At 40.0% G+C, this 25,799-nt stretch overlaps 2 protein-coding genes across 3 annotated transcripts; both read left to right on the plus strand.

The window, feature by feature from the left end:
* Positions 1-666: 666 nt before the first annotated feature.
* Positions 667-1,630, plus strand: LOC143883183 (germin-like protein 8-2). Its single transcript, XM_077386533.1, has 2 exons — positions 667-841; positions 1,071-1,630. The coding sequence occupies exons 1-2, from the start codon at positions 724-726 to the stop codon at positions 1,628-1,630; spliced, it is 678 nt and encodes a 225-aa protein (XP_077242648.1). The 5' UTR covers positions 667-723.
* A 1,724-nt stretch (positions 1,631-3,354) lies between these two features.
* Positions 3,355-13,652, plus strand: LOC143883746 (germin-like protein 8-2). Of its 2 annotated transcripts, none has more exons than XR_013252499.1 (2): positions 3,355-3,477; positions 12,953-13,088. XR_013252499.1 is itself a non-coding variant. In XM_077387065.1 (2 exons), exons 1-2 carry the CDS (start codon positions 12,606-12,608, stop codon positions 13,507-13,509), a joined length of 675 nt encoding a protein of 224 aa, XP_077243180.1. In that variant the 5' UTR covers positions 12,573-12,605; the 3' UTR covers positions 13,510-13,652. The 2 variants fall into 2 exon arrangements, 1 of the variants encoding a protein (XP_077243180.1); XM_077387065.1 differs by lacking the exon at positions 3,355-3,477 and adding an exon at positions 12,573-12,723 and having other exon boundaries at positions 12,953-13,652.
* Positions 13,653-25,799: the final 12,147 nt, after the last annotated feature.

A 25,799-nucleotide genomic window follows, 5' to 3' on the forward strand; every position in this document is an offset into this window, starting at 1 on the left:
CAAGTGAGAAAAAAATAAAAAACACAAACAAAAGGTTGAAATGTAGCCATTCTTAAGAAAAGATAAACAAGAGGGGTCGAGAATCAAGTTTCTAATTAGAATGGTATTTACCAACCTTAAACAATTAAGGACTGCAAAATAGCAATCAAATGGGTGGGCATTTTGGGAATACATGGTATAAATAGGGGAGGCATGGTTCGATACCATGTAGGAGATCACCCAGTTTGATTTCAGCATGTCCATCGCTCGGCTAATAGTGTGGCGGATGGGATGGAGTGAATTGGATTTTCGATTTTTTTCCCTCCATAATATGCCATTTCCTATTTTTATTCATGACCAGCTCCGTCGTGGGGCTTGCCCCATTTACTAATTCAGATCTTACCATTTGAAAACATAAAATTGGGAAGGCATTTTTTCAACTCAGATAAGTTGCATTTTTAATTTAGGAAAGAAAAGGATTGTTTCAACTTTCAACTAAAATGACATTTACACAGAAAAACGAGTCCGACGACTGCTTCTACTAGGATAAAAAATTAGATTAGATAGCGTAATTGTTAAAACATATATTGATTTGGTAGTAACAAGACCATTTCCATGAAATCACATGACCCGGCCTTAAGCCATGCATCTCTCTCTCCTTCTCCCTATAAATATGCACCCTTTCTAAGCTTCTTTCACACCATCAAAACATTTGCACCCAATATTCTTCTTTAGGTTGATAAAATGGAGATGGCTACTCCCCTCCTTGTACTTGTACTCCTTTCCTTGGCTTCTTCTCTTACCTTTGCCGATGATCCCAGTCCTCTACAGGACTTTTGTGTTGCTGACAATATGTCTCCAGGTACAAATGCTTTTTTATTTTATTTCTCAATTTAACTTCCATTAGTATCATGATAATCACGTGTTTGTGCAAAATAAATTCCATTTTTTTGTAGGTAATGTGGGGTTTGGCTAGATGACTTAAGAAATATTGTTTTTGCATTTACTTTGTGTGTGGAGACCGGCCCTAAGTGCATGGGTTATGATTTTTTTCTATTGGCTGATCTTTTTATGATGTTTTTCCTTCTCAGTGTTAGTCAATGGCGTGGTTTGCAAGGACCCAATGCTCGCTCAAGCAAGCGATTTCTTCTTCCCAGGGCTTGACATGCCACGCGACACAAATAACCGAGTTGGGTCCAATGTGACCGCAGTGAACGTGGTCCAAATACCAGGACTCAACACTCTTGGCATCTCCATGGCTCGCATAGACTTTGCACCCTATGGACTAAACCCTCCCCACACACACCCAAGGGGCACTGAGATGATTGTAGTTCAAGAGGGCACCCTCCTCGTTGGTTTCGTCACCTCCAACCTTGCAAATGGCGAAAATCGGCTCATATCAAAGGTCCTCAATAAGGGTGATGTGTTTGTGTTTCCAATAGGTCTCATTCACTTCCAATTCAATGTTGGACAGACCAATGCAGTGGCCATTGCCGCTCTGGCAAGTCAGAACCCAGGTGTGATCACCATAGCTAATGCCGTCTTCGGATCAAACCTGCCCATCTCGGACGATGTTCTCGCCAAGGCCTTCCAACTTGACAAGAAAGTAGTTGATTTTCTTCAGGCACAGTTCGGGCCAAAAACTAGATAACTACCGACAGGGATCCCATGCATTAACTACCATAGTGTGTTTGAATAAGCAAACTTGATGTTTGCATTTCTTAAAGTAGTAATAATAATACAGTTTGAGGTTGTCACTGGGGAAATCAAGGGATTGATTCACTATACAATATTGTTTTTCATGAATTCCTCTCTCTCTCTCTCTCTCTCTCTCTCTCTCACAAACACACACACACACCCCGATCCAAGATCCAGGCCGGGCTAGCGACGATGCCGCATACCTACAACGCGAGCCTCACAATCTTGTTGTTGAATTTAAGAACCAAATACTTAACAAAAGAAAACAATAAAAGAACCAAATGCTTAACAAAAGAAAACAATAAAAAAATTAGCTATGGTGATCACAAAAGAAAATAATAATACAGTTTGAGTATGTCACTGGGGAAATCAAGGGATTGATTCACTATACAATATTGTTTTTCATGAATTCCTCTCTCTCTCTCTCACAAACACACACACACACCCCGATCCGAGATCCAGGCCGTGCTAGCGACGGTGCCACATACTTACAACGCGAACCTCACAATCTTGTTGTTGAATTTAAGAACCAAATACTTAACAAAAGAAAACAATAAAAGAACTTTTATTGAAGGAGAAAATAAGAACACTAAATTTTGGTGGAATTTTTTTCTGATCAAAACTACTGTTTCATTACTCTATTCCAAGAGTGAAGGGGTGTGTCGGCTGCCTCTTGGGGAAGAGAGAAGAGAAAGAGAAGAAAATAGAGAAAGGAGAGAGAAGAAGAAAGAGGATGTGGGATTCTTGTTGGGGTTCCTTCTCAGGGTTTTCTCTTGTGGGTTTTTCTCGGGTTACTCTTGTACGGTCTTGGGTTTGAGAAGCAAGGAAAGGGTTGCGGGTTTGAGATTAATCCATTGTAATTCTTGTATATTGTTTTCTCATAGTGGAAGATCGTGTTTCTCGCCCGTGGAGTAGGCTTGGCCGAACCACGTAAAATCTTGTTGTTCATCTTGTGGCTTGCTTGTTTGTTTACTTTTATCTTTTCCGTTTAATTTGTGCACGATTGGATTGTTTTGCCAGACGGAAAGTGGTATCAGAGCTCAGGTGGAGCGATCGTCAAGGCCGGGTGGAGTGATCGTAGGTGTTGTGGTTGGATCGCGGCTAGAGCGATTTTTGGGAGTAGAAAGATTGTCTAAGAAAGATTCTCATTCGAGGTGGAGCGCTACACCGTGAAGTGCTGAGTAATCTAAGATGGCGGTAAAATCAAGTTCTACTTAATTCAACATCGACAGATATGACGGAAAGGGTAGTTTCAGCCTATGGCAAATGAGGGTGAAGGACATCCTAGTTTAACAGGGCTTGGCTAAGGCGTTGAAGAGAAAGGATGGGAAGCCGGAGAAGGTGACAGTACCTGCGTTGGGGAGGATTGATGTGGACTGGGTCCCCGGTCAAAGTCTAAGGGTTTATGTTAGTAGAGTGCCTGGAGTCTACTAGTAGTATTCGTACATTGTAGTAGGGGTATGTGGTAGTTTGGAACGGATTTGAGGGCCTTTATTACTAAGGGTAACGTGGTAGACAAGTGTAGGGGTAGACATGTAATAAGGGGTACAATAGCTACCCACTTGAGAGGGTGACAAGTGTATTTGGGACCACCTCAAGTGGAGGACAAGTGGCAGCCCTCATTCATCCATGCTTCCTATAAATAATGATGCATGGCCTTCATAGGAGGGGGTTTTTTGGCGTGAGATTTTGAGATTGTGTTTCGCCCAAGGCTGAGGGGAGATTTTCCAGCCCCATTAGGGAGTTGATGGCATTTTGGAGGGGAAGATGTGGTGGAGAGTAGGGGAAGCTCTCGGTCATGTAAGAGATCTACTTTCCTTCTCACCCTTTCTACTATGAATTCCTAGTCGATTCATCATCCTTCTCTTTCTATCTTGTTCCATCTTGTTTTTCTTTGTTAAATACATCTCTGATTTCTATCAAATTTCTTGACTTTTGCTCGTTTTTCCCTCGCTATCTCCATGAAAGCAATTGCTTTAGTCTTGTAATTTTTCCGGAATGTCTTCTTCCGTTGTGCCACGCTTCGGATCCACATCAAAATTGGTACCAAAGCTGGATTTTGCAAGAATTTTGTCTTCTTGCAGATCCTGAAAACCCTAGTGAGATGGATCTATTATGATCTGTTCGAGATCTAAGCTCAGCCGTGCTTAAATAGGTCAGACCCACGTGATCTTTGAAGGATTCAACTTCTATTTCTTATATTCTGCAAGAACACAGAAACAGAGCACCAGATGGCACTCTGTTATTGAGAAAATTCCGTGTTTTCTGGTTGTTTGATCCATAAACTGGTTCCTCTCAATTTTGTTTGAAAATTTCCCTTACAATTTGAGGAATATCACTCTCGTCATCAATTACAGATCTAATTTAGATCTCAAATTTTAAGACAGAGGCTATACGAACAAAATTCCACCTACAAAAATAGCAACGGGAGGAGAAATTGATCACTAACTCACGAATTTAGAAGCATTCCAGCAGCAATTCTGAACCACAAATTCCACTCGGAAAGCACACGACTGTCTCTTGAGTCGAATTCTACGCCATTGACGGTCTTGGTGAAGTTTCTTTAAGGAATTTGATCTTGTCTCTGCGCATGTGTAAGCACCTACAAATTTAGGTTCTAAACTCGCTTGGATCTCAAAGTTGTTGGGTGTTAATTGTATGCTCGGACTATGTTCTTATTTGTGTGAAAAGCAACCTGAAGCTTCTTCCTAGTGTCTTCTTTCAACTCAAACTTAGTGTTGATGGTTATCCATTCTTGGAGCTTTTATGCATGCCTTGTGTTTGATTAAATGTGCCTGTTGAGAACTAGAAATTAGGTTGCCAGGTTTCATTATAAAACCCAAAGTTACCACCTCAACAGTGATATTTTCAGCTAAGATAATAGCAAGGTCTACATTCCTTATTACATGGATGCTCAAGACCGCCTAGTTACACTTCTTTAGTTGGAAGGAGTATTCCAATCAGCTATTCATCTTATCAGCTTGGCAAATATTGAACTAAAGTGTCATTCTCAGTCCCATTGTTCTTACAAGTCTTCTCACCTTCCAAGACAAGTGGCAAGCACTGCTTGCTGTTGTCAATTCTCTGAAGTATCTGAAGCACGAACCACACGCAATGTTATTTCTCTCTTGATCTTGCAATAGAACTTTATATTTTGAGAGCAAATTTTCCTCAGCCGAACATCAACAGGAAGTGATTCTGTGGTGTAAACCAGAGAATTTTGAATTGTCTCCATCACAATTTACATGTTGGAAGAAGGCATCAGTTCTACATGGGCATGTACTAGATTGGGTTTTTTTTCCTTTTGTCATCTTGAATCAGTTTGCCATAGTCCTTCCTTCCAGAGCAAATTCATTATCATCCGTTGAAGATTCTGGAGATTCAGAGCTAGATTCAGCTCTAGCTAGCTTGAAGTGTTTGCAAGTACCTTTCCCTATTGCAAACTACGTAAGTGTCTCTGTTGGGATCAAGCTAGTTGAGTGTGTGGGACCAAAGATTAACTATAAATCACCTTTAAGCAGAACGACGGATCAAGCTTCAAAATTTCAGAGCATGGATCTGTTTCAGTGATCCTATTATTACTTCAACCAAGTTCAGAATTTTCTGAGGCTTCAGCTGCATCGTGAGCTACTACGGTGGAACATGAATATTATTTCTTGGAACTCAGAAGAACTGAGAAGGTTCAATATTATTTCTTGGAATATGAATGCTTGGTTTAGTTATACCTGATCCAATCAAGGTCCATATTTTTTCTTTAGTTTCTGGACTGAACATTCAGCTGAAGGATCTTCTTGAGCTGGGAGTAATTATTGCCCATTGAAATTTGAGCTTCGACAAATCCTTCAACACCTATACAGAATTTCATTTGCAAAGTGCAGCAAGACTCGGAAATCCTTTGAGAAGCTGCAGATTACATATAGCAGCAGCGAGTTCCTTGTAACAGAAGAAGAGAGGTTTTCTAGTCTACAGCTCAATTAAGTATCCCCTGAGCAGAGGTGGCTTATAGAAAGCAGGCTTTCTGAGTCTTCTAGCTTAAGCAACCATCAGTACCCTTTCTGCTACCTAAGAACCAGTAATTTCGAGGTTGTTCCAGGAAAAAAAAAATGGTTGTCTTCCGCTTTAGACGGCGAGGGAATCGGTAGAGGGACTTCCAATTAGGCATCGGCTTTAGTAACTTCATCAACTGTACCAAATCAATTGCAGCCAGCCATGTTCATTTTGCTATGCAAGCCTCTCCTAGGCTTCTTGGACCAAGGATCGAGAGAGTGATAAAGAAAGACACTCAATTGCACAATGACTTGGATACAAGAAAACAGATTCATGCGAGTTCGGTAAAATGGGCGTATCTCCTTCAATATAGGCCAGAATGACCTGATTCCAAAACCAAAATTTCAAGGACTCAATGATCTAGAACTTTGATGAAGAAAGTTTTCTCAGAAAAATACTGTAAGGCAGTCGAAAACAAGATGGAAGTGGGGGTGGTCCAGCAAAGACTAAAATCAGTGTAAAGATAACAACTTCAATGGCTACTCTTCTAGGTTGCCAAGGAAGGTGGATAACATCAATTCTTCAAGATTGATGGTTTGCAACTCTTCAAGGATGCAAACAATAGAGGAAAAATCCTACTCTTCAAGGAAGGAGTGAAACTCTTCTAGGTTTCAAGGTTGAACTCTTCAAGGTTCAAGGAAAAATGCACAATGCAAAATTTTCATTCAATATTCACTAAAACTCCATTACATATGTTTGATACTCTTCAAATAGAGAAATACATGAGAAAATTTGTTCAAACTAGTCCACTAACTAGTTTAGGGACTCACATACATCATTAATAGCTGAGGAACTCTAAACACATTAACTAGTCAAAGCTAACAAACACAGTCTACCAAAATAGCCATAACTCTTCAACCACTGGGTCAAATTAAGAGAGCCTTTGGCTGTCGACCGTGAGTGACTTTGCAAATGTTTTAAATAGCCTAACGGCTAGTTTAAACTATCCATTACAGAGCCGTTGGGGGTGTTCCCAACGGCTAGTTTTTGGGTTTTTGCCTATAAAAGGGTTCTCAAACCACTTAGACAAAATCAACAAGCTCTAATATATACTTAGAGCATCTCTTGAGTGAAAAATCACTCCTTGTGCCTCTCTTCGAGAAATTTTATGAGGGATTGGATTCGAGGCTTAAAATTGTATATCTTTATGAGAGCATCTCGTGTAATTGCCCTTGAACAAGGCATTCTTTCATTCTTTTAATCTTATATTTGACAAGTACTCAGAGACGCAGAGCCTTCTCCGAAGGCGAGTGTTGGGAGACAGAGATCCATCTCTGTCGACAAGTGTTGAGGCGCAGAGCCACCTCGTTGTATTGGTTTGATCTTCACCGTTAAGAAGAACGGGTTTTACTGAAGCCATCAACAGTTGTGGTGGAGTGGATATAGGTCTAACGTTTTAAACCGAACCACTGCACTCCTTCCCTTATCTCCTTTACTTGTGCATTGATTTTAAGTTCTTTGTGTTTATTGTTAAATTTTTCTTTGATTTAATTTCTTAATCTATCCTTTAAAAGGGCACAATTTTATAAATCTAATTCGCCTCCCCTTTGGGTTGCAATCACCTAGGCCTACACATATTTATTTTCAGATTCCTTGCAAGATTCCATTACCGCCATGTATTCGGCCTTGGTACTGGATAATGCAACCGTTGGGAGCAAGTTTGACGTCAAACTAATAAGACCATTCCTAAACTCGAATACATTACCCATAATAGATCTTCCTTTGTCCATAACATTAGCATAACTTGCATAAAAAAAACCATGCAACGGCTTCAAATCTTTCTCATATGTGATAGCATAATCACTAGTACCTCTTACATAGAAAAGCACTCATTTGACTGAAAGTTGGCAGTGGAATCAATACGCACAGCGAAAACAAGATTGAGCTAAAAACAAAAACTTTTTCGATCCACCAACCGAACCAAGATCTTAGTTACTAGATTAATCAATGGTGATGAATTGAAATTCAGATGGTTAAGAGCACGTACCAATTGGTTGACCGATACTGCCAATCTCTGCTTGATCTACTCCCCATTAGGTACCTGACGTTTCTCAAACCAAAGCTGCTCCGGAAGTCGAAGTAGTGGCTTCTCACACCGTGCGGTTGAAGGAGAAATAGGAGAAAACTTGGAATCCAATCCCAAATTGAAACCAATAAGGCTTTCAAGTTCTTCTAAAGAACTAGAAACAAAACTAGGAGAGAGAAGAAGAAAGGAGAAAAACGAAATTGGGAGGGGAGATGGGCTAGACGAATTTTGCATATGGGTTTCAAAATTGTGCAAGTAATCCAAACCGTCCACCCATCCCCTCCGTTTATAGAGTTCCCTCAAGCAATTCGTTCCCTTGTATGTGTCCCCTTGATTTTGGAAACTAAATTCAATTAAAACTCTTTGTTTCTTAAACATGTAAAACACATGGATACTCAAAACTATTTTTTCTTATTGAATGTTACGAATAACCAATGGGACTTTTAGAAATAGGAAACCTTCTCCAACCCAAATTCTCTCTTTTCCTTTTTAAATTTCCACCAATAGGAAATTAGAATAAATCAACCAATACGATGTCTCATAACTCTTATCCAATAGGATTTGAGCATTTAATAAGCACATGTTAATTAAGACATGTACACACCATAATATGGTGCATCTCATCTTTAATACATGTGTATGCACCCTATGTATGGTGCGCTTCCTCCCTGCATCACATATAGTGGATCCAATCCATATCACACATATGATCAAATCTGAAACCCATATTGTCCAACAATCCGTAAGGGTCTAGCAAGTTGTGAGTGCGATCGTCCTAGGGATCCAATGATCACTTTTGCAGGGTCCACAATGGGCTCTACTGTGATCTCATGCAATGTAGTCCAACTACGATAGCATTAGGCAAGTGACCCCCACCATGACGTTACCCTGATGAAGACCATTAGATCAAATTACCCAAATCACATCCAATGTGTTGTCCTTCATCCGATCCTACATTTACCGAGTTGGGTTTTGTGGAGGGTGGACATCAATTACGCCATGGGCTCACTCAATGGTATACTTTTCTATCTATCAAGCTTGGGCCCGCAAATGGATTTGCAAATCCCTTCTGAAACAATCAATGTTTTTGAAAAACTTTGATAAACAATTTATCAAACGGATAGGCCAGTCATTATTTAATGGCCTAGCTCAGATCGAAATTGTAAATGATTTTCCTCTATGGGAGGGGTGGAGGATTCCATGTTAGGCATCACTATTGATCACATGGGTTTACCCCATGACCCGGCACTACTCGCTGGTAATCCTGGACCGGGGACTACTGTTAGATAGACCAAAGCCATAAGGTCCGCCCATAGACTAAAACTATCCCTCAGGTCTAAGGACATATCCAACGGTCCTGTCTGACATAATATCCTAATCCAAATCCTTGTCCACAGGTTATTTTACAAAGCCATCCGTTCAGTGTGTGGTCCAATCATTTCGCCCATTCCACCTACTTAGAATCAACTACCCCAGTGACCTAGATAGGCCACCCCAATGTGTATATGGAGGCAGGTTCGATTCTAGTAGTGTACAGGTTCGAGATGTCCAATCTCAACCCCAACCAAGAACATTCTAGCCCTGCAAAGAACCTGAAGATCATATCTCCCCACCACATAATCTCAATGTGCATGACCTATCCTACGATGCCACCTAAGGATAAAGGTGTGTCTAGAAGCACATTACACACCCCAACAAGTACCCAATAGATGTCATGTAACAATAAATAATAGTTGCAACATTACAACAACTAGCTTTTAATTAGGGCACACACCCTAACAATGACGGCTTCTGAATGCGTTTTACCCAGATTCCCCTTAAACCGGCTTAAAACTCCAACCGCGTAAGTAATTTCCGGCCTAGTATATACCATGCCAAACATCAAGCTCCCAACAAGGGTAGCATATGGGGTTCGATCCATTTTCTTCACATCCTCTTCCGATTTTTGGCACTGATTGGAACATAACTTAAAGTAAGCTCCTAATGTGTCTTTATCGGCTTAGACTTGCTCATCCCAAACCATTCAAGCACCTTTTTTATAAACATCTTTTGTGAAAGCAACAAAGTTCCAAGGATAAAAAGAATGGAACTTTGTTGCTTTCACAAAATATGTTTGTAAAAAAGGTGCTTGAAAAGTCTGGGATGAGCAAGTCTAAACAGATAAAGACATCATTAGCGGCTCACTTTAAGATATGTTTCGATCAATTCCCGAAATCGGAAGAGGAGATGAAGAAAATGGATTGAGTCCCATATGCTAGCATTGTTGGGAGCTTGATGTTTATCGTGATATGAACTAGGCCGAACATTACTTAAGCGGTTGGAGTTTTAATCCGGTTTATGGCGAATCCAGGTAAAGCACATTCGGAGGTCGCCAAATTGGTGCTTCGCTACCTAAGAAGTACTACAGATTATGTTATCATATATGGAGAGGATTCGAATCCATTGCATGATTTTGTTGATACAACTTACGCTAATGATATGGACAAAGAAAGATCTACTACGGGTTATATATTTCGGTTTGAGAATGGTCCTATTAATTGGATGTCAAAGTTGCAACCAACGGTTGCATCATCCACTATCGAGGCATTAAGTTAAAACCTATGGATTTATTTTGTGATAACATGAGTATCATTTATTTGGCCAAGAGTTCAGTTCCACCCCTCACACACACACACACACACACACACACACACACCGATATATATATATATATATATATATATATATATATATATATATATATATATATATATATCGGTTCAATATCACTACATTTAGGAAGTCATTAAAGATGGAAGGATCTATTTGTTGAAAGTGTGAACCAAAGAGAATGTGGTGGATATGCTCATAAAGATGGTTCAAGGAGAGAAGTTATATTGAAGTTTATCTTCTCCCAGCCTCAAGAAGGAAGGGTTGATAAGCTGGTGATTATGCATCAAGGTGGAGATTGTTAAAATGGTGACGCATGAGCACCATTTTTTTATTTGTTTTTTGGAAGTCGGTATCACTTGGTCTTTTAAATGGGATGTTTTCCTTGCCTCTCTCATATGGTTTTTTAAAGGCAAGAGATAAATAGGGTTTAAAAAAGGAGAAGAGTGAGAGGTTTGAGAGGAGAAAAGGTTAAGATTAAAAAAGAAGGGTTTCCTCTTGGGGCTTTAGGAGGGCTTTGTGGTAAAGCGAAAACAAGTTTCTTCTTCTTGGTTTTCCAAGGTGTGTTCCTCTTCTTCCATTCTTCAGCTCCATTAGTTTTTCCTTGAAGCATAGCTTTGGATGGTATTTTAAAGACGGCTTTCCTCATACTCAATGATGTAGAGATTTGGGGTTATTTTGTTGTTGTATAGAAGGTTAGAGAGAAAGGTTTTTTAGTGGCTTTTATCAAGGTGGAGATAACACTGTACATATACAACGAGTATTGTGGCTATTTTGAGTGGGCCATCATCTTTTGTATTAGACTGAGGACTAGGCAACAGGGCTTTGTCAAATAAGTTCAATGTGATATCACTTTTAAATGTTTTCTACATTTATCTTAGGGAGTTAGAGTACACGCCATTAATATTTGATATCACTTAGTCACTCATACAGATAAGTGAGTAGTTCATCCTTTCTTATCAAAAGAATAGTAGACCTGGTCATTTCATACGAATGGCATCCTAGGGATACATTAGAGGGGGCTGTCCCATATACACTAGAGGGGGCTGTCCCATCCAAAAAAATAAAAAAATACACTAGAGGGGGCCGTCCCAAGTAAAAAAAAGGTGAATATGTCACCATCCAAAGTAATACATGGTGTGAAAATTAGCAACTGAAGTAACACATTAATAATCAGTTCAATTGATGTAACACTTCAATAATCAGTTACTGACCTAGAAATTTCGCAAGGTGGTTTTCCACATCACAACCACCACGTCAACAAAATAAAATTACATCTTCAAGCTCTTAAAAAAATTATTTGCTTCGTTTTATATGGATGCAAGCAATGGAACGATAAGAGAGAGAGAGAGAGAGAGAGAGAGAGAGAGAGAGAGAGAGAGAGAGAGAGAGATGGCCTTTTGGTGTGAATGGGGGTGAAAACTTAAAAAAATAAATTCTGAGATCCCACTTCAGCCAAGAGTACATGTAGTCCCTTAGGAAATCAGAGCACAATGCAATGATGTTTACACCAAATAGTGGGATTTGATTGGATTTTCTTGAGGGTGATGAATATGGGGCTGGATTTGGGGTTTTTTGAAGGTATTCGGTTGTATAGATGGTGTAAGTTTTTTTTTACAATTACAAGTGAGAAAAAAAGAAAAAACACAAACAAAAGGTGGAAATGTAGCCATTCTTAAGAAAATATACCATTTAGGAGATCACCCAGTTTGATTTCAGCATGTCCATCGCTCGGCTAATAGTGTGGCGGATGGGATGGAGTGAATTGGATTTTCGATTTTTTTTCCTCCATAATATGCCATTTCCTATTTTTATTCATGACCAGCTCCGTCGTGGGGCTTGCCCCATTTACTAATTCAGATCTTACCATTTCAACATAAAATTGGGAAGGCATTGTTTCAACTCAGATAAGTTGCATTTTTAATTTAGGTAAGAAAAGGATTGTTTCAACTTTCAACTAAAATGACATTCACACAGAAAAACGAGTCCGACGACTGCTTCTATTAGGATAAAAAATTAGATTAGATAGCGTAGTTGTTAAAACATATATTGATTTGGTAGTAACAAGACCATTTCCATGAAATCACATGACCCGGCCTTAAGCCATGCATCTCTCTCTCCTTCTCCCTATAAATATGCACCCTTTCTAAGCTTCTTTCACACCATCAAAACATTTGCACCCAATATTCTTCTTTAGGTTGATAAAATGGAGATGGCTACTCCCCTCCTTGTACTTGTACTCCTTTCCTTGGCATCTTCTCTTACCTTTGCCGATGATCCCAGTCCTCTACAGGACTTTTGTGTTGCTGACAATATGTCTCCAGGTACAAATGCTTTTTTATTTTATTTCTCAATTTAACTTCCATTAGTATCATGATAATCACGTGTTTGTGCAAAATAAATTCCATTTTTTTGTAGGTAATGTGGGGTTTGGCTAGATGACTTAAGAAATATTATTTTTGCATTTACTTTGTGTGTGGAGACCGGCCCTACTCGCATGGGTTATGTTTTTTTTCTATTGGCTGATCTTTTTATGATGTTTTTCCTTCTCAGTGTTAGTCAATGGCGTGGTTTGCAAGGACCCAATGCTCGCTCAAGCAAGCGATTTCTTCTTCCCAGGGCTTGACATGCCACGCGACACAAATAACCGAGTTGGGTCCAATGTGACCGCAGTGAACGTGGTCCAAATACCAGGACTCAACACTCTTGGCATCTCCATGGCTCGCATAGACTTTGCACCCTATGGACTAAACCCTCCCCACACACACCCAAGGGGCACTGAGATGATTGTAGTTCAAGAGGGCACCCTCCTCGTTGGTTTCGTCACCTCCAACCTTGCAAATGGCGAAAATCGGCTCATATCAAAGGTCCTCAATAAGGGTGATGTGTTTGTGTTTCCAATAGGTCTCATTCACTTCCAATTCAATGTTGGACAGACCAATGCGGTGGCCATTGCCGCTCTGGCAAGTCAGAACCCAGGTGTGATCACCATAGCTAATGCCGTCTTCGGATCAAACCTGCCCATCTCGGACGATGTTCTCGCCAAGGCCTTCCAACTTGACAAGAAAGTAGTTGATTTTCTTCAGGCACAGTTCGGGCCCAAAAACTAGATAACTACCGACAGGGATCCCATGCATTAACTACCATAGTGTATTTGAATAAGCAAACTTGATGTTTGCATTTCTTAAAGTAGTAATAATAATACAGTTTGAGTATGTCACTGGGGAAATCAAGGGATTGATTCACTATACAATATTGTTTTTCATGAATTCCTCTCTCTATCTCTCTCTCTCTCCCTCTCTCTCTCTCTCACAAACACACACACACACCCCGATCTGAGATCCAGGCCGGGCTAGCGATGGTGCCGCATACCTGCAACGGGAACCTCACATTCTTGTTGTTGAATTTAAGAACCAAATACTTAACAAAAGAAAACAATAAAAGAACCAAATACTTAACAAAAGAAAACAATAAAAAAATTAGCTATGGTGATCACAAAAGAAAATAATAATACAGTTTGAGTATGTCACTGGGGAAATCAAGGGATTGATTCACTATACAATCTTGTTTTTCATGAATTCGTCTCTCTCTCTCTCTCTCTCTCTCTCACACACACACACACACACACACCCCGATCCGAGATCCAGGCCGGGCAAGCGACGGTGCCGCATACCTACAACGCGAACCTTACAATCTTGTTGTTGAATTTGAGAACCAAATACTTAACACAAGAAAACAATAAAAGAACTTTTATTGAAGGAGAAAATAAGAACACTAAATTATGGTGAAATTTTTTTCTGATCAGAACTACTGCTTCATAACTCTATACCAATTATTAATAAAATAAGTAGAACATAGAGCTGCTCCTTTGTACGGTGAATAGCCATATGACCATACGTTTCTTGACTTTCATGGTTGTAGTAGAACTCCTCCTAACACCATGACTCTTTAAAGGATAAGAATAAACAAATACTACTTCACACTAGGAACTCATGACCGACTCAAGCTCTATAAGATAAAGTTAAACTAGACTTGGGTGGACTTGGGTGGGCCCCACACAGTAATTCACTGTTTAAAATTACTTTCCAACACGCCCCCTAATTGAAACTAGGTGAATGACTGTACTCCCATCATCTGACGAAATTTCTTGAACTTTTTTTCTGGCAAAGCTTTGGTGAAAATATCCTCCACTTGATCTTTAGTGTTGCAATGTTTTAGTTCTAGTTCTTCTTTGGGTGTGACTTCTCTAATGAAATGGTGACGAATTTCAATGTGCTTCGTCCTCCCTTGAAGAAATAGATTCCTTGTCAAGGCAATTGTGGATTTGTTGTCACAAAACATCCACGCAGGCCAGCTTTCTTCGTCTTTCAAATCACGCTAAATCCTTCGTAGTCAAATTGCTTGAAAAGCTGTAGTTGTGGCAGCGATATACTCGGCTTCCGTGCTTGAGAGCGTCGTAGGGAATTGCTTCTTAGATGCCCAAGCTATGACACCTGATCCAACGCTAAAACAATAGCCCGTTGTGCTTTTCCGATATTCTATGAAACCTGCCAAATCTCTATGAGAAAACTAAATCAATTTGTAGTTAGTGGCTTTTGAGTACACAATACCAAAATCGATTGTGCCTTGGATGTATCTTATAATTCTCTTTGCTGTCCCAAAATGATGCTTGCTTGGACTGTGCATAAATCTGGAAATAATGCTAATTGCAAACATAATATCTGGCCTTGTATGTGTTAGATAAATCAAACCACCAACTATGCTTTTAAAATTCTTCTCGTCTGCTTTTTCAACCCCATCTTGTAAAGTAAGTTTCTCATTAGTATTCATAGGTGTTTTTGTAGGCGTACAATTTGTCATACCAAAATTTTACAACAAATCCAAACATACTTTTTATGAAATTTGAAAATTCGATTAGGTCCTTGAATAACTTCAATTCCAAGAAAATAATGCAATAGACTCAAATCTAACATTTCAAAAATTTTCAACGTGCTCTCTTTAAATTCCTTAACCATATCAAGAGAACTCCCAGTATCTACCATGTCATCGACATATAAACAAACAAATATGATATCATCACCATGAATTTTAACATAAATAGTTCGTTCACTAGCACTCTTTTGAAATGAGCTTTCAAGAAAATACCTGTCAATTTTACTATACCATGCTCTTAGTGCTTGTTTGAGCCCATAGAGTGTCTTCTTCAATTTGTACAGTTTATGCTCCATGCCTTTGATTTCAAAGCCTTGAGGTTGATCCACATACACTTATTCCTCAAGTTCTCCATTTGGAAAAGCTGATTACACATCAAGCTGAAAAACTTGCCAATTCTTTTGAGCAGTTAAAGCCAAAATTGTTCTAATAGTATCCATTCTAGCCACAAGTGCAAATGTTTCAAAGAAATTAATACATGGCTTTTGGGCATAACCCTTTGCAACTAACCAAGCTTTATGCCTTTGGAGAGAACCATCGGCATTGAACTTGGACTTGTAGATCCACTTAAGTCCAATTGCTTTTTTATTTGGAGGCAAATCCACCAATGTCCAAGTGTTGTTTTTAGTAATTGCATCAATTCCTTCATTGCTTCACACCATTATTTCTTGTAGGGAATTTACCGAGTAGAACTCAACCCTAAAAGCTAGCTGTTAGAGGGAGGGTGCTCATTCCCTCATAACCCATCCACATCCATCTCACATGTTTGATGTGGGACTATTGCTTTTGCGTGGAACCCTAACAATATCCCCCTCCACGCGGAAGTAACGTGGACAATCTCGCCCCTCCACGCGGCGGCAACGTGGGAACTACGAGATCTTCTCCGAGGGAATTCCACCGTCCTCGGAGGCACACTGGGGTTACCGAGATCTTCCCGGGTTACCACGCCCTAGCTCTGATACCACTTGTAGGGAATTTACAGAGTAGAACTCACCCCTAAAAGCTAGCTGTTAGAGGGAGGGTGCTGATTCCCTTATAACCCATCCACATCCATCTCACATGTCTGATGTGGGACTATTGCTTTTGCGTGAAACCCCAACATTTCTTTTTTACTGCATCTAAAACTAGAAGGCTCCATTGCAAAACAGGCAAACTCACATCAATCATATATATATCAGCAAGACTTCTCATTCTTATGGGAGTTAAATCACTCATCAGGATACTGTAAACAAATCTCAAGGGAAGGTGCCTCACATGATGTGTTTTCATTTAGAACACATATGGGGGCTTCTACACCATTTTTCCAATTCCAAGCATTTTTTTCATTAAAAATAACATCACGACTTATAATCAATTTTTTAGAAATAGGATCATAAAGCCGGTACCCTTTTGTCTCCACACTATAGCCAATAGAAATACACATTTTACTTTTATCATCTAACTTTTATCTTTCTTCAGATAGAACAAAAGCATAGGCTATTGAACCGAAAACTTTAAAATGACTCACATTGGGTTTTCTTCCACTCCAAGCCTCATATGGAGTTTTTCTTTGAACTGCTTTTGTAGGACGGCGATTGCATATGTATACTGTTGTGGCTACACCTTCAGCCCAATAATCATTAGGCAACCCCTTGTCTTTAAGCATGCTTCTTGCCGCCTCAACAAATGTTCTATTTTTCCGCTCTGCGACTCCATTATATTGTGGGGTATAGCTTACTGTCAACTGTCCTTTGATTCCACTTTCTTTGTAGAAATCCTGAAATTCCTTGAAAATAAATTCACCACCACGATCAGTACGAAGAGTAATAATAGAATGACCACTTTGGTTTTCAACAAGGGCCTTGAACTGTTTGAAGATAGAGAAAGCCTCATATTTTCGTTCCCGAAAATAAACTCGTGTCATCCTTGTGTAATCATCAACAAATAGAATAAAATATCTATTTCTGCTCAAGGATAAGGTTTGCATAGGGCCACAAATATCGGCATGTATAAGCATCAAAGGCTTATATGCCCTCCAAGACTTACCACTTGGAAATTGCTCACGGTGGTGTTTTCCCAAAACGCAAGCTTCACACACTTTTCCACCAGATTTCAAAGAAGGAAAACCAACAATCATATTCAACTTTTGCAATAAAGACAATCCACCAAAATTCAAATGTCCATATCTCCTATGCCATAACATAGAGTCATCATCAGATGCACTAAAAGCATTTAATACTAGTTTTGACAACACTAGTGGAAACATCTTATTTTCTGTCTTCTTAATAGAAAACACTAATTTTATACTTTTCTTCTCATAGAGTTTACATTCTCCTTCATCAAAGATAGCACGGTACCCCTTTTTATCAATTGTCCCAAATTTAACAAATTTTGAGCCAACCCAGGAACATACATAACATCATGAATTTGTTTCTTGCCGACCATTGTAGAAACCACGATGGGACCAATTCCATGGGCATTAACATGATTTTTATCACCTATTCTTACTCGTGGTTTGACAGTTTTGTCTATTTCAAGAAAATAATCCTTGTTCCCGGTCATATGGTTACTACAACCACTATCTAAATACCATATTTCATCATTCAATTCAACATTGGCTTGAAATAATGGATCTGTATTACTTTGTCCGTGGATATAGCCCATTCTGGTGAACTGTATATATTATTGTCTTCCTGTGATAGCTTGTGATTTATTTCTTTTGCTCACCTTAAAAGCTGGGTTGCTGTTGGATCAAATATCAAGGGCGGTATCGCCCACACGAGACTTGACTGTTGGGCACCGTATTAAAAATCTTGTTTTATAATATTGTCAAGTAGTAACGGTTTGCTAGAAGAACTCTTAATTTGACAATATGTTTTCTGAATTATATTTATTATTTAAAAGATATTAACAAGGGAAAAGTGTTTCTACTCGGTCGAGTAGATAACGTTATCTACTCCGTCGCATGAAACACAGTGGACCCATATTGTTTGGATAATCCAGAGCATTCATTTGTTAGGCCCTGCGATAGATAGGGTGTGCCCAAAAAATTGGCTTAATAGGATCATCCTAACCCTTCGATTTGTGGATAGGTTAAAAATGGACAGATTTGTGGAGGTTTATAGCCGTCCATTTTTAACCTCCACAAATAGAAGGGTTGGGATGATCCTATGGAGTTGTTATTTATTTATTTATTTGGCACACCCTATCTATTGCGATCAGGACCCAAACAGTGTGGGCCCCATTGTAATTTTGGCCAACGGAGTAGATAACAAATCTACTCCGCCATGTAGAAACACTTTTCCCTTTTAACAATTAGATTGGTAAGAAAATTCCATCACAATATTATCCGAAAACTTGAAATTATCAAAAATATTTCCCAAAGGAAATGATATATGTGCCCCTTTTTCACTTGGGACAGCCTCGTCTAGTGTAAAAGAGTAGTCATAAATACAGTAGAGGGGGCTCTCCCAAGTAAAAAAAAAGGCGAATGCGTCACTTCCTTTTCCCAAATGATTTTATACGAATCAATTCTTGAACTAGTCCTCAATTTGTCAGCTTATCCAAAGGAAATAATGGTGTGAAAATTAGCTAAGATCTATATTGACATGACTATCCACTCCTTTGAAGTATACGTTCAATTGATGTAACCCATTAGGGAGAGTGTAGGAAATTTCGCACGGCATCCTAGGGATACACATTAGACATTTTCTAAACATAAAATACACAAAACAAGAGGCACTCAAGACGTGTGGATAGCGGTGCAACTTGGGTCGGGTTGGATCGGGTCGAGTCCAAACCTAACCCAACCCGAGATAGCATTCCCTCAACCCTAAGCCAACCCAACCCGAGCCTCAGGTTGAGGATGGTCAACCCTAACCCAAGAAGCCTCTAAATCTCTCAACCCTAACCCAATCCATCTAACTCGAAATCGGGTTGGGTTGGTTCGGGTTCACCTTGGGCCAAACAGAAAAATACAATAACCTAAAGAAAATCAAGGTAAAATCAGAGGACGAAGGTATGGTTCGGGTCAGGTAAGATTTCCAAGGCCTCAACCCTAACCCAACCCAAAATTAAATCAGGTTGGCTTTTCCCAACCCTAACCCAACCCAACGTGAGGAAATGCAAACCCAACCTGAGCCAAAATTGGGTTGAACCCGACCCAAGTTGCACCCTTACGTGCGGAGGCCTGATGCTTGCAGACATGTGCTTGTGACTAATTGAGAGAGAGAGAGAGAGAGAGAGAGAGAGAGAGAGAGAGAGAGAGAGAGAGAGAGAGAGAGAGAGAGAGAGAGAGAGAGAGATGGGTTTTTGTTTTATAATATTGAAGTAGAAAGGGTTTGCTAGAAGATCTCTTAATTTGACTTTATATTTTATGAATTAAAGTTTAGGAAATTTGACACAGGGGGGACAAATAAATGACATAATATCACAGGGGTCAAGTATTTGGTGAAAATCACAAAAGGGGGTCAAAACCCTGTTAACAAAAATTCGAATGACTAGAATGCCCCTCTGCAGAAACAGAGTGATTTGACTTAGAAAAATAAAAAAAACATTTAAGTTTTCCCTCTTCTCTCCTCTCGTCTCTGTTTTTTTTTTTTTTCGTCCTCTCCTCCGGCGATCTCTACGGCAATCTCTCCGGCGATCTCGACGGCGATCTCGACGAAGGTGAAGCACGTATGAACGGTTGCGGTTCAAAAAATGTGAGTTATTTCGTCTCTCTCCCTCTCCTAACTGCCATGCCATATTTTTTGTTATTTTTTTTCTTCACCTATGTAACCATGAACTTTTTTTGATGGGTAATCTTTGATTTGTAACCGTTTTTCTGCTAATTTGTGCTTGGATTTGTGATAGGATTTCAATGGTTGAAATATAGGATTTTTGAAGTGTGATGAGTGTCGGATTGAATCAATTGAAATGACTAAAGTTTCCAACAGTTGTGCTTGTTTAGTGTTTGATGAAAGTTGTGACTTAGCAATATCTTATCTTCCACAAAATTTAGACAATAAAACATGTCACCAAGTTTCCTTCTTGTTCCTTCTCATGATTTGTCTTCGGTGTGAACAGAATTTTGTCCAAGAGCTATTAATTTTACCTTAGAAAGTAATTGTTATCACTAAACATAAATCTTACTTTCGAAACATTCTGTAACAGGGGAACATTCAACTATACTATGAGGGAAACCATTCTTTAGGCCACATTAGGTATGAAAAGAAAACAAGCATTAAAAAAGGTGTAAAAGGGGAACATTCAACTATGCTACGAGGGCAACCACTCTTTGGGCACATTAGGTATCAACAGAAAACAACCATTGAAGAAAAAAGGTATCAAAACAGGTTCATATGTCTTCTGCTTCTTCATCTCAAGTGCAAACATCGTCCGAATGACATCAATCTCTAATTAGTTGCATTTATGCTTTTGAACTTTCCATGAATAAAAGCTTTCTTAAGATCCATTTATCTTGAGCATCAAATTCTTCAAACTAACAAATAAAGATTAACGTTAAGGAAATTGATGCTTTAACAATAGGGGATGAGTGTATATTTAGAAAAAAAATATACCATTTGTGGCAAACACACCGTTCTTACAGTTGGGGTACATGTTTCCAGATGGCATTCTTATACAATCACATATCTTTGTCCGTTGCCTTCACCCCCTTGTTATCTTTCATATTATTTTCTTTACTATCTGAAAGAAATAATTTCTAAAGATCTTATTTAAGGCAATTCTGGCAGTGTGATATGATAATGCGCAAAGGGTGGTTGTGGTCCATAAGATATTGCTATTATTAGTAATTCAAAACTCATGCTATCCCATTTAGCTTTGGTGTTAAATGTGAAAGTGCCTGCGAAAACAAGACAGACATGAGTTTGATGAGTGTAGGGGTTGAATTTTTCATGTTGTGATTTGTTAGTGACATAAGAGATTCGGTCCCTGTTTGTATTTAATTTTTAATATCCTCTCTATTGAGCATTGGGTAAAACAAATGGCAATGATTTCATCTTGCAACTCATATTAGAAGTCTCATGTGGCGATTTGAAAAGAGGAAAAGAGCAGATTCAATGTGTAGGAGAAACATCACGATTTGAAGTATGACGGTAATTCAAGTCATTTGAGATTGAGAAAGCCAAGTCTATGGTTCGCTTCTATCAAAATAGGCAAAGAAAATATCCAGGTGGGTCGTGGCAATGCTCCAATTGGATGAATAATTTATTGTTGAGAGCTTAATTTTTTAGAACTCCAATTTCAGCCCCTTTTATTTCTGCACTCCATCATCAGTTGCACCTGCAATTCTATTCCCTAGAGCAATTCGAGATCTTTCTCATTCAATATCAGGCTTTCATTATACTACAATTATCACCTCTATTGGCTTTGATACAAACCTTTTAGCCCTCTAACAATGATCAGGTCTTATTTATCTCCAATTTCATCAAACTTTAAAACCCCACTCTCTCTCTCTGTTCGTTAAACATTGCCTATTTTTAGAACTTGTTAGAGGATGATGAAGGAGCTGCATTTGCAGATTTTAGAGAAAAAAAAACGGAACAGATTTACAGCCATCATTCCCACCATTTTCTCCGAGCTTAAACCAGGCAAGAAAAAGCAAATAGGAAAAGAGGAGTGAGCAGCCTACCTCTGTTTATGCACAAGATAAACCCATGAATCAGCTCCTGTTTTGAACAAGTTCCGATCTAGGATTCCCATTTATGTAGTTGAAAACCCTTGAGTTTGATGGGCCCTCCATGGTGACTTATTCAACCCCATTTGAGGGCCCATAATCCCTTCTGTAATACCATGTTCAGCTCCCCTCTATTGCCCTTGAGAAGCCCCCCCTCAAGTACTAGTAACCCCATTTTTGTAGCTGAAAAGCCATGACTTTGAACTTGACGAACATCTTCTGGATTTGATGGGCCCTCCAAGGGTACTTCTTCTACCCCATTTGAGGGCCCATAATCCCTTCTGTAATACCATGCGCAGCTCCCCTCTACTACCCTTGAGAAGCCCCCCTTAGGTACTAGTAACCCCATTTTTGTAGCTGAAAACCCATCACTTTGAACTTGAGGAACATCTTCTGGATTTGATGGGCCCTCCAAGGGTACTTCTTCTACCCCATTTGAGGGCCCATAATCCCTTCTGTAATACCATGCGCAGCTCTCCTCTACTGCCCTTGAGAAGCCCCCCTTAGGTACTAGTAACTCCTTTTTGTAGCTGAAAACCCATCACTTTGAACTTGAGGACCATCTTCTGGATTTGATGGACCCTCCAAGGGTACTTCTTCTACCCCATTTGAGGGCCCATAATCTTTTGTAATACCATGCGCAGCTCCCCTCTACTGCCCTTGAGAAGCCCCCCTTTAGGTACTAGTAACCCCATTTTTGTAGCTGAAAAGCCATGACTTTGAACTTGAGGAACATCTTCTGGATTTGATGGGCCCTCCAAGGGTACTTCTTCTACCCCATTTGAGGGCCCATAATCCCTTATGTAATATCATGCGCAGCTCCCCTCTACTGCCCTTGAGAAGCCCCCCTTAGGTACTAGTAACCCCTTTTTGTAGCTGAAAACCCATGACTTTGAACTTGAGGAACATCTTCTGGATTTGATGGGCCCTCCAAGGGTACTTTTTCTACCCCATTTGAGGGGCCATAATCCCTTCTGTAATACCATGCGCAGCTCCCCTCTATTGCCCTTGAGAAGCCCCCCTTAGGTACTAGTAACCCCATTTTTGTAGCTGAAAACCCATGACTTTGAACTTGAGGAACATCTTCTGGATTTGATGGACCCTCCAAGGGTACTTCTTCTACCCCATTTGAGGGCCCATAATCCCTTCTGTAATACCATGCGCAGCTCCCCTCTACTGCCCTTGAGAAGCCCCCCTTAGGTACTAGTAACCCCATTTTTGTAGCTGAAAACCCATCACTTTGAACTTGAGGAACATCTTCTGGATTTGATGGGCCCTCCAAGGGTACTTCTTCTACCCCATTTGAGGGCCCATAATCTCTTCTGTAATACCATGCGCAGCTCCCCTCTACTGCCCTTGAGAAGCCCCCCTTAGGTACTAGTAACCCCATTTTTGTAGCTGAAAACCCATGACTTTGAACTTGAGGAACATCTTCTGGATTTGATGGGTGCTCCAAGGGTACTTCTTCTACCCCATTTGAGGGCCCATAATCCCTTCTGTAATACCATGCGCAGCTCCCCTCTACTGCCCTTGAGAAGCCCCCCTTAGGTACTAGTAACCCCATTTTTGTAGCTGAAAACCCATGACTTTGAACTTGAGGAACATCTTCTGGTTTTGATGGACCCTCCAAGGGTACTTCTTCTACCCCATTTGAGGGCCCATAATCCCTTCTGTAATACCATGCGCAGCTCCCCTCTACTGCCCTTGAGAAGCCCCCCTTAGGTACTAGTAACCCTATTTTTGTAGCTGAAAACACATGACTTTGAACTTGAGGAACATCTTCTGGATTTGATGGGCCCTCCAAGGGTACTTCTTCTACCCCATTTGAGGGCTCATAATCCCTTCTATAATACCATGCACAGCTCCCCTCTTATTGCCCTTGAGAAGCCCCCCTTAGGTACTAGTAACCCCATTTTTGTAGCTGAAAACCCATGACTTTGAACTTGAGGAACATCTTCTGGATTTGATGGACCCTCCAAGGGTACTCCTTCTACCCCATTTGAGGGCCCATAATCCCTTATGTAATACCATGCGCAGCAACCCTCTACTGCCCTTGAGAAGCCCCCCTTAGGTACTAGTAACCCCTTTTTGTAGCTGAAAACCCATAACTTTTAACTTGAGGACCATCTTCTGGATTTGATGGACCCTCCAAGGGTACTTCTTCTACCCCATTTGAGAGCTCATAATCGCTTCTGTAATACCATGCGCAGCTCCCCTCTACTGCCCTTGAGAAGCCCCCCCTTAGGTACTAGTAACCCCATTTTTGGAGCTGAAAACCCATGACTTTGAACTTAAGGAACATCTTCTGGATTTGATGGGCCCTCCAAGGGTACTTCTTCTACCCCATTTTAGGGCCCATAATCCCTTCTGTAATACCATGCGCAGCTCCCCTCTACTGCCCTTGAGAAGCCCCCCCTTAGGTACTAGTAACCCCATTTTTTGAGCTGAAAACCCATGACTTTGAACTTGAGGAACATCTTCTGGATTTGATGGACCCTCCGAGGGTACTTCTTCTACCCCATTTGAGGGCCCATAATCCCTTCTGGTGTGATTTATTTAAGAAAATATTATATCCTTGCCAGATCTAACATGTGAAACTAATTTCTGGTACATTTCGTCTTTAAACTAGATTTGGTATTGTGACCTGTATACTTGAAATGCAATGTTCACTTAAGTGCAATTATTTGCATGCTTTAGTCTGGTATTAAATGTACTCTAAATAAAAATGTTATCATCTTCTTGTCATGTTTAAGTCTTAACCATATCATATACTCCTTTTGCAGACAAGTTCTCAATCAGGAAGCTCATATTTTGTTCTTTCAAAACCAGAGTTGTCTGGTTCACCTCCTCAACGTGTGCCTCCCAATGTTTTGGTTAAGCCGGCCTCTACTTATTCGCCTTAAGAAGCCCCCTTTACGTAGTGGTTCTTATGATATCTTGTTGGCCCTTTGCAGGTCTTCGTAAAGTGGCACGCACAATGGTTTCTGTACTGTTACACTATGATGGCATACTGAAGGATGAAGTTAATTGGGAATATGTTGGTGGGAGTAAGAAATTCTTATTGGTAAGTCCCCGAATGAATCTTAAAGAATTGGAGGCTCTAATCCACAGTCGAATTGGGAGTATTGCAGGACGGGTGTCACTATCCATCAAATGTCGATATGTTGTTGATCCATATATAAGCACTCTAATCGACGTTGATAGCGATGATATCTTCCAAACGTTGGTTAAGGTGCTTGAGAAAGATACTTTCAACTCTGTGATGCTATACATAACAAAAATTGACAATGGCCTATACAATGTCATACCTTCTACTTCAAGAGGGCACCCTCCTCGTTGGTTTCGTCACCTCTAACCTTGCAAATGGCGAAAATCGGCTCATATCAAAGGTCCTCAATAAGGGTGATGTGTTTGTGTTTCCAATAGGTCTCATTCACTTCCAATTCAATGTTGGACAGACCAATGCGGTGGCCATTGCCGCTCTGGCAAGTCAGAACCCAGGTGTGATCACCATAGCTAATGCCGTCTTCGGATCAAACCTGCCCATCTCCGATGATGTTCTCGCCAAGGCCTTCCAACTTGACAAGAAAGTAGTTGATTTTCTTCAGGCACAGTTCGGGCCCAAAAACTAGATGACTACCGACAAGGATCCCATGCATTAACTACCATAGTGTATTGGAATATGCAAACTTGATGTTTGCATTTCTTAAAATAGTAATAATAATACAGTTTGAGTATGTCACTGGGGAAATCAAGGGATTGATTGACTATACAATCTTGTTTTTCATGAATTCGTCTCTCTCTCTCTCT

This window comes from Tasmannia lanceolata, unplaced genomic scaffold (assembly GCF_043159265.1).
Source record: "Tasmannia lanceolata isolate RefF3 unplaced genomic scaffold, GAP_Taslan_0.1 ptg000008l, whole genome shotgun sequence".
Taxonomy (NCBI): domain Eukaryota; kingdom Viridiplantae; phylum Streptophyta; class Magnoliopsida; order Canellales; family Winteraceae; genus Tasmannia; species Tasmannia lanceolata.